The sequence below is a fragment of the Plasmodium inui genome (assembly GCF_000524495.1).
Source record: "Plasmodium inui San Antonio 1 unplaced genomic scaffold supercont1.8, whole genome shotgun sequence".
Taxonomy (NCBI): domain Eukaryota; phylum Apicomplexa; class Aconoidasida; order Haemosporida; family Plasmodiidae; genus Plasmodium; species Plasmodium inui.
Window position 1 is genome coordinate 626789 of NW_008481842.1, and position 14801 is coordinate 641589.

Genomic DNA, 14801 nt, shown 5'->3' on the forward strand with positions numbered 1-14801 from the left:
TTGGGCAGGGCCATGCGAGGGTGAAAAAAAAAAGTGTGTATATATCTATGTGTACCTGCCAGAGTATGTATGTGTGCTGACTGTGTTACTCTTGCTTGAACCCTCCGAGTAACTCAACCGTGTGTATACGTAAAACACATGCCTATTTGATCAGCCGTTACGTTGACGCTCCTTTCTTATTCATAAACTCGGAGGAAAATTATGTCTCATTCGTGAACGAGCCGAAAAAAAAAAAAAAAACTTTCGCCCAGGCTGAATAGGCACCAACAATGTGAGCAGATAAATCTGGGCGCCACTAACATGTGCCTTGTGAATGTGCACACATATTTTGCTTAAACAAGGGAGGATGCCATCCCCGCCTCTTCCCAATTTTGTGTTGTAAAAATGCGAAGAATTCCACCCCAATTTTTTTAAACTGCACAATGCAATGCGTTAATGCTGCGCAGAGTTAAATGAGGGAAAAAAAATAAAAAATACAACGATCAGTGCAAAGGAACGGTTAATCAATAACACAGAAAAGTAATTTTTCGTGAGAGCGGCTAAGTTCGAAAATGATGGAACAACGCGTAGGGTAAAAATACACCATAATGTGTGGGGAAGACAAAATTGAACCAAATGGAAAGATACAAAAATGGAGGACCAAATTATGCGAAATAACACGGGGAAAATAAAAGAAAATAAAGTAAAATAAAGTTAAATAAAATAAAATAGAACAAAGTAAAAACTTACGTGAACACCTGGGTGACACGTATGCAAGAGGTACATGTTAGCCCTAACGAGTGGAACTGCATCCACGGGGGCCCTTTATCCGTTTCAACATATATAAACGTGCCGTCCAACACGTGACCCAACTAGCAGGCGCGGAGAAAAATCGTTAAAAGGGCGTTAAAATGGGAAAAAATATTTGTTTAATGAAAAAAGTTGCGTAAAAAAATACGTAAAATCCTATGAGCAATAACAATTGCCATGTGAATAGAACGACGATGTTAAAAAAGGAGCAGAAGGAATCGTAATAAGCATGCCGCGCAGGTCTGGCAAACCTCTCACGCCACACATAGCGCAATTATCGCGCATGCGTGGTATGCGAGCATTTGTGGTGACGCCCCCGGATGAGTTCATCCAGGGAGAGGCGTCTCCAACTTTTAAAAAGCGAAAAATAAAACATAGCCAAGCCAATGCATTAAAATTTAAAATGTGCATGATAGCGTTGCAGGTTAACAACATTCTAAAGGTCATCAAATTTGTTCTCCTGGAGATTCTCACATTTTTTTTTTTAAAGCGACAAATGACTCGGCTGTTTTGCACATATTGGTCTATACACATATATGGTTTAATAAATATGCACAAATGTGTTTCTACATCTGTACATTTTTTGCCATGAAAAATCTCGGCCTATCTTCGGTTGCGGGTATGCCGATAAATGGGGCGAACAGTGAACGTTCTTCTGAGTGTGCTTTCACAAAGGGGTCTCATAAATCCGAGAATGGAAAGTAGACATACACACATGTGTGCGTGCGTGGATGGATGCATATGAGATGCCTCCCTTGGGTTTATTCTCTCAATATATTTCTGTTGCCTTAACGAAATTGACACGAATGCTTCTATCGAAGGATTATGTGCACACAAAGCGACAAAAAAACGGGAGATTAAATGAAATGGTGTCTTGTATAGGGGGGAAAATATGAAAGCATAGAGAGTCTTATAATAATTAAATGCTGATCCGTTTGGCGATATGTGATACTCGGGGGAAGAAAACCACTTTTTACCAACTTCCATTCGTGCACTTTCCCGTTGGGATTGTACAAAATGGTCGTGTCTTCCAAATATACTCTCTATCACCTATTGCGTGCACAACGTGGGGAAGCCTCACAGCCGATTCGGCGTGTAAGCGTTAAAAGGCGGTAACGCGTGTGCAGATATATATTAGGAAATGTTTACATTTACACGCACTGCTCTGTGACAACTGGAGAGTTATACTGATGCTGACTGTTATGTATACGTCAGAACTGAGCTGCTGCGTGCATCTTTGTTACCTTTTTACTTTGACATGACGCGACATACCCCTTTTTTTACTCGTCTTCTTCGAAGAACTATTGTAAACATTCACGGTTTGAGAAGAGAAATCACGGGGGCGATGGCTCTGACTATCATCTGCATTCATGAAGTCGTCATTCTATTTGACTAGGTCCGCTTCGTTGCCGGTGTCGTTGGCTTTTTCCCGGCTGATGTCATCGTTTTCATCATGCCTATCATTATTACTACCGCTCCCCTGGGCACTGTTCGAGTCGTCATTGCAGCAGCTGTTATTACCCAGGTTGGCTAGCGCATTCCCGTCGGAGACGTCGCACCCAGAGTTATTATTATTGCTTTCGTCATAATCGTTATTGACTATTTCATTCCTCCGGCAGGCCTTCTCATCCGTGTTATCTTCGCACACATTTTGAGCCCTATCATTGATGTTCACAGTAGCGCTGGTGGTGGTGGCCGTGGCTGCAATTCTGTTGCTACAGTTTGGCTCATTAAATTGGTGCTCCACTGATATTTCGATGGTCTTACCAATTAGACCATTTTCTCCAACCTCCGCGGGAACAACACTATTATCTTTTTCTTCACCCTCCTCATCCTCATTAAGAATAATATCACCATCCCTCTGCTCATTGGGAGCATCATTTTGCGAGGATTCCTTTTCTTCTTTCTTTGAATTCCCTCCTGCAACCTCTCCCTTAGTTAATGCCATATGAAAAGATGGTTTCTCATTTATGTCCCTTTCTTCTTTGCTACCATGTAGTAGAGGTATGCCATCGGATTGGTTCGTCGCAATATTGTTTTCATTTTGCGTATCGTCAATGGATTCTAAACATGTGTCCTGGTTAAGAGGATCTTCTGTAACCTCTTTCGAAGTGTCGTCCCAACTGATGTAATTTTGCTGCACGGAGGAATCATTCACTTGGTCGCTGGAACTGTTGGGGATGCATTCCATATCATTGTTCGAATCGATGTGCACACCATTATTCATTCTTTGTAGGCTGCTTGGCGGATTTAACTGACCAGCATTGATGTCATCAGCCATTAGGTTGGATTCATTGTCTGTTGTAACTGCATGGGGAGGCACGTTTGATGCTTCGTTTGGTTCGTTCTTTACTAATGTGTCATCATTCTGCGCTATAGCATCTGCTCCCGCCGCCCTTCCGAGGTCGCTTCCATCCTTTTTAGCACTTGGTGGGTGCTCCTTATCATCGTAATGGTGATCGCCCTCTACTTCGTTGTCTTGGGTATTCTCGCACTGGATGAGTGGCTCATCAGTCGGTGTGGACAAATGTGCTAAGTGGACGAATGACTCTTCTTCTTCTTTTTGTTCTTCTTTCTCTTCTTCTATCTTTCCGAGTTGTGCTCCTCTCTCCGTGCTGTGTTCTTCCTGCGCAGAGGAAGCGGCTCGTTCGGGGATCACCTCGGCGTCGTTGCTGGGCTCGTTGCTTACTTCTTGGATAGCACCTCGGCTAGGATTTTGGCTGACTTCTTCTTCGACTTCTTCGCTAACATCTTCCTCTCCCACGCAATCCGCTGCTGAGTCTTCCCAAGCATTACTGCTGCCGGTGTTTCCCTGCGTGTGGCTTTCCTCGGAGTGCATATCATGGTGAGCCTCCGCGCGGTACCCATCTGCATCTTCCGATTGCCCCGACTCCATGGTCCTTTCGTCGTGGCTCGCCTGCTCCGCAGCTTCCATTTTGGCACTCAAGTGGAGGTAAAATCGCTCAAAATAATCCGGAGAAGGAAAAAAGAACAAATTCGGCTTTACGTTTATAGACAAAAAGATACTCCTAAAAAACTCATTTAATTTGTTATTCAATTTAAAAATTTCATCAAACAACAAAATATTTTTTACCAATTCGTTGAGCGAATCATCTGAGCTGAAATTTCGGCTCTCCGTTTTTGTACCGCAAACATAATCGAGCAGAATGTTAATAAATTCGCAATTTTTAAAAATAAAATTATAATTTCTAAAGTCGCTAAAGATATCAAAATAGAGCAAAATGTTGGTGTAAGATTCTAGCAGGTGGACTTGGAAATTTCCCTTAATAAAATTAATGGTGTTTTTATTTTTTCCATTGTACAAATTTATTATGTTCATGTTTTTTATGAGTGCGTCTATGTTGTTCAACGCTAGCTTGTCGATGGATTCGCTATACTCGAAGTATCTATGCATGTAATTCATTTTGACAATGGGTATGTTTAACAGTTCTAGTTTGGTGTACTTTATTTTGGGTTCAACATTTTCTCCATCGTCGCTGTTGTTGCTTTGGTTGGAGATATCATGGAACGATTTGGATTCCTTTGCATTGTCCATTTTTAGCGCCTCCGTTTTTTTGGCTGCTCCCATTTTGCTGCTTGGATTCATCTTCAATGCGATATTCTCATCCACTTCTTTTTTCCTTTTCTTTTTCTCGTTTTTTTTGCTAAGGTGGTATGTCACGACTCTTTTCTCTCCATTTGTTTTTCGCTCCAAGTTTGGCAAGTTATCGAAGTGGAAATGATGAACAGTTGGGCCATTCGCCTCCTCGGGATGCACATCGTGGTTAGACTTAAAGGGGGCCCAGCAGTTGCCGGTGCTGTTCCCAGTGCTGTTGCTTCCGCTGATGGTGCCGCTGTTGCAACTTCCAAAACCATCAGCTACCATGCTCTTGTAACTGTAGAGAAGGTTCTTCAGTCGCATATTCTTAGTCTTGGTAAGATCCTGGAGTGCGCTGTCAAGAAAAAGTTTCTTTGAGTACTTTGGAAAGTTTCCCATCTGATGGGGGCTCTTACTATTCATTTTTCGATGATTACTCATGGCCATTTGTCTATCTTCGGAGAGATGCTGCACATCCTTGTGCGACAAATTTGGGAACCTCTTTACAATTTCCATGGTTTTCGGGGAAGCGACGTTTAACTTGAGTTCGTTTATCAAATCCCCCTCGTCCGCTTGGCATGACCGTTTTTCCTTTAGCGCGCTCAAGACGTTTTCCAAGAAGTTGATGTAGTAATCGCACTTTTCATTTTCCGTACTCAACACGTCCTTTATGTTTATTATCATGTCGGCGTCTTGGCAGCCGCTTCCGGAAACGCTGCCCGTTGCGTCCACAGTACTACTGCCACTGTTGTAGGCATCTACTGAGCGGTGGTCTCCTTTCTTGTAGTGGCACACTCTTTTCGCGCCTCTCACCCTGTTTGAGGTGTCACTCGAAGAGTAATTTCCCTTACGATTATTCCTCACTTCCTCGTCGTGTGCAAAGAACGCGCTTCCTTTGCTTTTCTGTAGTGTGAGCCTCATAGCGTCATTGGGATCGACTGAACTGCTAATCCCTTGCGTTTTTTTCTTCTTCCCTTGTTCACCTTCTTTCGTGTTTGAGGCATCCAAATGGGTGTTATTAATTTTCCTAAAAGAGTCGGGATTTTCCACTTGTTCCTTTTGGGCAATATTTCTGGGGTAGCCGTTTGAATTATTCCTTCTGTCATGTGCGCTGCCGTTAACATTTGCGCTTCCACTAGGGCATGACCCGTTTTTGTTAAACATGTCTCTGACATATTCGAGTAGTTCCTCTTCGTGATTTTCTTCTTCTGCTTCTTCGTCTTCCTCTTCTTCATCGTCGTTTTCTTTTATGTTTGCCTTACTTCTCACATCACTTTTGCCACTCTTCCCCACACATGACCCATCAGCATACTCGACGGAGCTAATCGCATCATTGCCCTTCTCGTCGTTGTTCACCTCGTCAGAGTATTTGATATCCCGCGGGGCAAACAGGTTGAGAGGATATTTTTCTTCCGTCACTCCGTATAGCTCAGGGAGACTCTTATGGAGACCTCTTTTACTTTCCGAATTGGCATTACGGGACACTTGGCGACTGCTACAATCGTTCACTTTATCATCTGTACCTCTTTGGTAGCAATTTACTACGACCATTTTTTCTTTCCTTGGGTAATTTGTCTGGTTAGGAGCTTCCCCTTCATTCTCTTCATACTCCGTGTTATTCGTATTGAGGATCTCGTCGGAAGGGTAATTTTCTGCGTTGGTAAAAATTAGCCTCGGAATGGCATTTCGACTTGGGCTGTTTTTCGATTCTTTGTCTATATGGTCTTGCATGAAGTTAATCTTATTTTTTGGGCACGCTTTTTCGTCTTTGTCCTCTTCCTGCTTGTAGTGGCACTCGTTTTCATCCCCTCTGCTGTCCTCCGGTATGCTGCCTATCCTATCGCTTCGCTCACTCATGTACATTTCGTAGATGGAGTTGACGTTGTGCAGTCCGTTGGAGAGGTAGGGATCGCACTCCTCGAATGTGTTTTCCTCTGCGCTGTTGTAGCACCTTCCCTGGTTGTTTCCCCCCTTCGAACTGTTCCCCCTGCTAAGGCTGTTACTTCTGCTTCGGACGCTCCTTCCACCCATATTTCCAGTGCTGCTAACTGGTGCCCCCTTGCTCCTGTCCATCATATCCACGTGCTCGATACTCGGGTGAGCATCGTCATTCTCTTGCATGAAGCAACTCTTGGCCTTCTTCTCCCCATGTTCTTTGAAGAGTATTTTCTCATCCGTGTACAAGTCCATATTCTCCGTCGCATACATATTCCTATAAGCGATTTCCCTGGGGTTGGATATGTGTTGATGGTCTGGATAGCTGCCCTTCTTCTCACTCAGTCCATTCATGCCGTTCAGTCTATGTATGTTTAAGGTATGCCCATGTGTGGTGGTTCCGTTTTTGGAAAACTTCCTCAGGCTCTTTTTAAAGGTGCTCACTTTTTTTTTAAAAATATTTCCTGATGACAGTTTGGATGGCGACTTATTTTTGTGCAGCGGTTTGTTGCTGTGATTATTGATAGTGATATAGTTCGTGTTGTTGTGGTTTATAATGCAGGTGTTGTTGTTATTGCTGTTGTTGTTATTGCTGTTGTTGTTATTGTTGTTGTTCTCCCGCACGTTGAGTTTGTTCAGGCAGTTGTTTCCGCTTCCATTTACGCTTCCATTTAGGCTTCCATTCACGCTTCCATTTAGGCTTCCATTCACGCTGCTGCTAGTGACGTTGTTGACGTAGGCTTCCTGGTGGTCGATCTTTATATTCTGGCTTATATTCTTTATATGATTGGTACTCGTGTAGTGGGGTTGAGCAGCACCGATTGCGCTGCAGTTGTTCAGGCAACTGCTGCTGCTACGACTGCTGTTGCTAGGCTTTTGGCTCTCTAACCCTTTGGCACTACTCAAATGGGAAAGGACAAATTTCTCTCTCTCCTTAGGGCTCATGTCCTCTTCATCCATGGGCTCGTTCTTCACTAGAATGTACTTCCGTTTTTTGTTTTTGCCATAAAAATCGTCCATGTGGAAAGGGTCCTTTTTATTATTCCTTCCATCGGATGATTCAACCATTTCGGGATAACTCTTTCTCGTGTTGTTACTGCTGAATGGTTCTTGTTCGTCCACCTCCACCTTTTTTTTGAATTTTTCAAAAGTGACTTTTCCTCTAAACTGATCAAATACTTCCTCCGTCATGCAGATTCGTTCGTATGAGCTCCACGAATTGCACCTTGTTTTGGGTAAAAATTCATCATCATACGTGTGGTCGAGATTATCTCCGGAGTGAACCACGTTGCCGTTCGCTCCTCCATTATTGTTGCTGCTGCTGTTATTGTTTTCGCCTCTGTTGTTGGTGGCGTCATTGTTACTTCCATCGTGGTGATTTTCAGCGTGATTGGCTCCCTCGTGATTGCTTCCTACGTGGTTGCTTCCTAAGTGGCTGCTTCCTACGTTGTTGCCTCCTAGGTGGTTTCTACTGGTATCGTTGCTACTGCCATGATTGCTCCTTCCCTGGTTACTACCGTCGTGCGTACTGCTACCATTGTTACTGCTCCGATTCAACTTCTTCAAAACTTTGCTTTCGAATCCGAAGGGCACATCCTCGTTGCCCATTCTGCTGGTTGCACCTGCGCAGTTGTTGCTGTAACCCATATTGAGGAACTCATATTTTCTCTTGTCCCTGACTTTCCAGTACAGATACGTATCATCATTGGTGACATTTTTCGAAAAGCTCATTCCATTCTGCTTCTTAGAACTCTCCACTGGCAAGTTACTTCGATCGTCGTATGCGCGTGTGGGCTGGTCGCTGTGGCTTTGTGTCCGATTGTTCCTCCGGCTGTTTGTCCGGCTGTTCGTATGGCTGTGCGTGTGGCCATGGAGCTGACCGTGGCTCTGGCTTCTATTTCGATTGCGGTTTTGACTGTTGCTGTGTCTGTGGGAGACATGCGGATAATGATGTCTCTTGCTGTTGTCCTCGCGATAATTAGTTTCGAAATGATCAAAGATGTTGAAATCGTTACTCCTCCCACTTTTGCCCGTTTCGTTAGTGAGCTCCTGGTTTCTGCTGTTGATAAAATGATCCAACAGATTTTTATTATTCTGCAAAATGGTGTTAAATTTATTTTTCTGTTTCATGTAATAATTTCTGTCAAGGCGTTCCAGTATTTTATTTTTTGCATGGTTAGCTATTCCTTTATTTTTATTTGAAATTTCGATGCTGTTAATTCTGTTGGATATACAGAGGATGCTTTTTATGTTTCCCAATTTTTTCCGATGACGAAAAGTTGCGTCGTTTTTCGTGTAATGCTCACTGGTAGGGGTATTTATATTCATGTTCTTGCTTATATTTTTAAAACGGGTGTCATTTTTTATGAGATCTTGATCATTTCCATCTGGATCGTCTTCATCATCGTCCATCATATTTCTGGGGAAATAATTATTGGGATGATTATTTGTGGAATCCACTTCCTTTGCTAAAATTTTCTTCCCCCGTAGTGCATTGTTCTCTTCTTCATTTTCCACGCCTGTTCGATTTTTTTCCACCACTTGGTTTTTCACCGATTTCACCATTCTCTTTTTCTTTTTGCTTATGTTGTTAACAGCGTTCCCGTTCATTCCGGTCATTGGATCCATATCGCCCATAGGGACCACGGCGCTCATTTGACCCACATCGCTCATTGGACCCACATCGCTCATTGGACCCACATCGCTCATTGGACCCATATCGCTCATTGGGACCTTATCATTCATTGCGTTTAATGCATTTGTATTGTCGCCTGGGCTTCCTACCACCCCTTCGGAGATGCCTGCACTATTTCCAATGCTGGAAATCGCACTGGCTCCATTCCCATTTACAATTCCTAATTCTTCTGTCAGCTTTAGTGCTGCTTTTCTCGCCTGACCTTTCAATGTTGAGCTTAAATTTTCGAAGGGCTCCCACGTGTTATCATCACTATCGTAATTCTTCCATTTTATAAAGAATTCAAAATTGTCAAGACTTTCTTCCTTCCTATTTTTTTTTCTCTTTATGTTTAATTTGTACCTCGCCATGACGATTTTTTCAACCTCAAACACTTCGCTGTAGTCGGGTTCCCCGACCGCCGTTATGCTCAGTTCCGAGCTGTAGTCATCGTCGATGATGCTCTTTAACTTCTTCCTCTTGTTCGGTTTCGTGGAGGCGCCTTTGCCTTTTTTTATTGCCATCCTATCGTGTGCGCGGGGAGTGATGCGGGGTATGAGGTGGCTTCTTTAGTAGCGTTTTAGCAGCGTCTTAGGCGTGTTGTAGCACTGTGGGTGTGGTGTTCCGTTGCGCACGTCGGGGTTGAGGCCCTCGTTACAAGGGGGTGCGCGTGTAGGCGGAGTCTCCTTGTGGGTTTCAGCGTAGGTGTATATATGCAGTGGCACTCACATACGCAGGTACACTCACATATATGCTAACACGGGCGCGCGCAAACATACACTTGCCGTTTGACGTATGCTCCCACGCACGTCCACGTGAACGCGAACAATGGATATACGCATATCTACAAACACAGTCGCACATATTTTTGGAGGTAAAAAGTTAAAAGATTCTCATGACACATTTTAAAATTAGTACAAAAAAAAAAAAAAAGAATTTGAGCAAAAAAAATAATAAAAAAATGTGTCAGTGAACGAGTGTTACGGCTAAAAGAAATAACGCAATGAATCTTATCCGTTTAATGTGTAAAATGAATGTAACTCTGTGCAAGTTTCTTACTTTTTGTTTTTGTTCTTGTTTTTCCTTTTGTTCTTGTTTTTCTTTTTGTTTTTTTTTTTCTGTGTTTTCTCTATCTCTCCCTCTTGACAAATAAAAGAATTTTCTAATTCAATGTATTAGAAGCGGTGTGTAAAAACATTGACGTAATTAGCTTATATATATATTCAGCCAGAGAAATGCAGCTCCAATTGTTTCGCGTGCCGGATCTTTCGGTTCAAAATAAAAGGTGCTTCTTTTTAAAGCGGGTTGAACACTATTTTATTCGCGTGTGTGTGTATATCTAGTAGCAAGCAGAAGTGTGAATCAATGTAAATAGGTCCAGTCGACAAGTGGGGTTCACTGGGTGAGTGCAAAATATGAAAGCATAAAACTGATCGCATACATGCACGCATACAAAGGTACATGTAAGTGCGCATAAACCTACGCGTATGCCTATGCATATTTTTACGTGTTATCCTCTCTTCACTGCTAAAAAAAAAAAAAAAAAAATCCTTCCAACTTAGGAATATATGCTCAGGATTTCCTTCTTTTTTTTTTTTTTTTTTCTCCTTTAGCGTTGGGGATGATGGGGGTCAGGTGTGGCCAAAGTTAAAAGGCAAACGATGCGCACGTACGCCGGCATGAAGGCACATAGGGGAATACGTTCATGCGCAGGCAAGCAGTGAATCGTTTGTCAGTCTTTTCTACGCCTACCTCTCACTGTGCATTACAAAAGGGAAGTAAAAAAAAAAAAAAAATACGGTGGCAACACTTCGGCAAAATACAACAAGTTTGGTATCAAGTTACGTAAAAATGGCAATTGCGATAGGCACAATTCTTTCGTGCAACTTTCTTCGATCTGATTCGAATGAATCCTGCGGACAACGAAAGGTTATCATTGAAAGGTTGAAACTGTCAGTGCGAGTGCGCATTCGGGGGGGAGTGACACAGTCTCTGTGCTCAAGCATGTACATAGGGCGCACGTCGGAGTCTCTGCGCGAAAGTACGCACATGCACATATAAATGTAAGTGTAACCGTAAGTGCAACCGTAAGTGTATATTTTTTGGTGTACGTACAGGTGCACATGCACCTTCGCATACACCTCCCGGCGCGCGCGTCTCACGGTGGACACTTCTTTTAAAAGTATGCACATTTAATCATTCATAAATTTGGAGTGTAAACGGGGATGGCGGGAGAGATAAGTAATTAAAGCTTAAACACTTCACACAATGTTGACATTGGATATGCATGTAGTGCATATAAAGTTCATATGCCCCCCGGTGGTTTGCATCAATTGTGTTAAACGGTTACATAAGAGCGGGATACGGGGAAATATAAGGCATAAAAATGAATGTAATATATTTGTTAAAAGTCCTTTTCGACTACTGAGATGTATGCATGCAGCGACATTCGGTTTTCAAACAAAAAAAAAAAAAAAAAATTTTTAATGATTTGTGAATTGGGCTCATTCGTTAGGAGCTGCGGGCGTGGGAGGGGTGCATACACGTGGTGCGCATACAGAAAAGTACATATACACACGCTTACGCACCCAAGCACACACAGACGCCCGTTTCCCAGCTCGCCTATTTAAATTCGGGTGGGATCATCACATATGTGTCCATAAAGTTGCATTAACCTACACATACTTTTGTGAGTGGGGAAATCATTTAAAGCACTTGTTGACATGGATTAAAGCGCACATTTTCCTCCTTTAACATTACAACAGAAAAGTTAAGGGGGGCAACACGGAGAAGAAAAAGGAGCTAATGCTCATTATTCTTGTCAGATCAATACAAGAAAAAAGCGGCAGGAAAAATGTTCGCTGAAAAAAAGGCGTTGAAAATAGGAGATAAAAAAAAAAACACATGCAAGGTTAGCGGTGCTGAGCGAGTACAAGGGCATGCACATAAAATATTATACAGTACATAGGTAACTACGTGATAACGTTTGACAGCGCCTGGTCATTTTGGCATCTAACTAGGGGACAGTTTTTTAAAAAAAAAAAATTCATGGTGCGTGATGGAAAATGTCAAAGTTATTCTTATCTACACGCACACACGGATGCAGTCGTGTACATATGTGCATACACATACAATGTTGCACATTCATTCGTTTGACAGTGGCACTTAGACGCCCACTAGCATTGCATGCATGTTTAGTAAATCGGTTGTGCGCGCAAGGTGACTTCAAATTGAGACGTCCATGCGGTGGCTTCTTTCTGAGGGGTAACCTCTCACGCGGTAAAATGTATACACATAAAAATATGCACCATGTAATGATATGTACTAAAAAAAAAAAAGGTGACAATTACTCGTTACAGGGCAGTTAACTTTTAAAACAAGATAAAATTTCCCTCTCCCTTGTTGGCGGGAAAAAGCTTAGCCAACTTATTCTAACAATTTTTTCTTTTCACTGTGCGCACTCCCACCTATAGGTATGCGGACGACCGTGAAATATGCACCCCTCTTGACAGCGCCGCAGAGAAGAATAGCGCGTCTGTTTTGATAACTTAAAATGGCGCTTCGTGCACCTGTGCCCGGTTACGGAGATTCTTAAAAATGGGCAACTGGGCATTGGTGGGTCGCAGGAAAGTGCAAATGGTACGTACACGCAGGGAACGAGGTAATATAAAAGTCGTGTATGTACGTATGTATGTATATATATGTATTTTTTTTGTGGCTCTCGCGGCGAGCGCTTCCTCGAGGGAAGCGTCGCCTAGGCGGGGTTGCACGTAAGCGGGTATATGAACATATATATGCGAAGGCGTTTAGCTCTAGGCATGGTGGTGTGTGCCAGTTTGCCTCTAGGCGTACACGTACACGTCCATGCTTACAAACTTGCATGCGTAGGAGTTCACGTGCATCCGTGTGCGTGCACAAACTATACGCGCAGTTATGCAACGCTCTGGAACGAGTGAAATGTGTTCACAGGACATGTTATAGCAGCTATAAATAGTTGTAATTGTTATAAATGGTTATACATGATCATAAATGACCAAGAACAGCCATAAAAGCATGCGTACATATTTTAGTATACCCCGCTGTGAACTGACGCAGGATCGTATCAGCGACTGCGTTTGGGGCCACGGTACCCCCCGTCGTGCTTAACTAAAAAAAAAAAAAAAAACTCGCGAAAATTTGAAAAAAAGGGGTCAACACAAAAAAACGCGGGGGGGGTCTGCTGAAGATCCTTTTTTTTTCTCTCTATTGAACAAGTATAAAAAGGTTGAAAAAAATAAAAAACAGGAACATGGCAAACCTTAAAATGGAAGAAGAAAAAACATCCACAAGGATAAGCGCAAATATTCGCAATATAGGCGAATATATGTATATGTGGATAAATATATTTTTTCTTTACCCATGCAAATACATGTTTTATTTATAAAGCGGCCGAGCAAAAATATTAAACTCGAAAAATGGATAAGGGCTTCTTCTTTTATATACTTCCGAGCGCTCGCTTATTTTTAAGGGCTCACATATTTCTTGTGCTGAAAATTTTAACGGTGCCTTTTTTTCATCACCTCGTTCGTTCACCACTGCACGATGCGTTTTGCGTTTTTCCCTACCCCTTCAAGGGCAATCGTTTTTTCTGAGTGGTTCGTGTGTTTTTTCATACGAAACAGGTAGGCTATTGTAGGTCAGTGGTGAAAATTCTTACTTTTATGTACATGTGCTAAGTGCTCAGGAAACTTTGCACAAAAAGTACACGTAAATATTTCTTTACATCACCAAGTGGGGTAAACTGCACCGTAATATACATCGATATGTATCGTGCCATGTGCGCCCTTGTGATTATGCCGTTATGTAGTTATGCCATTGTGCAGTTAAGCATTTTTGCTGTTATGCAATTGCGAAATCGTGGAAGCATATTTGAAGGCGAGTAAAGGGAAACGTCCAAGCTGTAAAACGCGACCACTGCGTTAACGTCGGCGTGAACTTCAACACAACGCCAGTACGTGTATACAAGAAATAACATTCAAAAAATGCGCCTGTGAAATATACGCACATGCGCATAATTTGCATATATATATTTATGTACATATTTCTTATGTAATATGCCAACCGTACGCGTAGAAACGCTTACGCGAAGCTCGAAGGAAAAAAAGGGAACAAGCATATCGAATTGCCCAACGAGAAGCAAAACAAATCGCAAAGCAATCCGCATTAATTCAAACAATGTAGATAGGGAAAGGAGCAACCCCCCTTTCGAAAGGCGTAAAAAAAAAAAAAACATAAGCCAATCCGAACATACGAATGCTCATTTTAACAAGCAATCGTAATATTCACCTCCACCATGTGCCAGGGGAAAGAATATATTTTTTCTCAAATATGTCATAATCGCAGCATTATATATCCGCATATAATATTAGATATGTACATGTTTTGGGCACTCAGGAAATAACGAGAACGCATGGGGTTTAAGCTTTTATGATGATATTCAGTGCCTTTTTTTTTTTTACATTTTAGCGAATGACTAGTTTGACGCAAAACAAACGGGCATGCATTTATTTCACCACATGATGATTTAATTTTTTTTTGTGATAAAAAAAGAGTTTATGTATGGTTTATTACCGAGGATGGGTAACTCGGCTTTTGCCTCATAGCATCTGAGAGTTTGTACTTCACGTGTAAACTTCTTGCGGGCAAGCCCCTCGCGTGTAAAAATTGGGGGTAAACTTCACGAGGGTGGACTTTTCTAGGGTGAATATTGTGCAAGGGATTCCTCACGTAACGTGCCCGTGCGTGAATGCGAATTACACTATCCCG

At 42.3% G+C, this 14801-nt stretch overlaps 1 protein-coding gene across 1 annotated transcript; it reads right to left on the bottom strand.

The window, feature by feature from the left end:
- Positions 1 to 2173: 2173 nt before the first annotated feature.
- On the bottom strand, positions 2174 to 9520 carry C922_02403 (hypothetical protein; the record flags this gene model as incomplete). Its single annotated transcript, XM_008818002.1, has 1 exon — positions 2174 to 9520. The coding sequence occupies one exon, from the start codon at positions 9518 to 9520 to the stop codon at positions 2174 to 2176; it is 7347 nt and encodes a 2448-aa protein (XP_008816224.1).
- Between the last annotated feature and the right edge of the window lie 5281 nt (positions 9521 to 14801).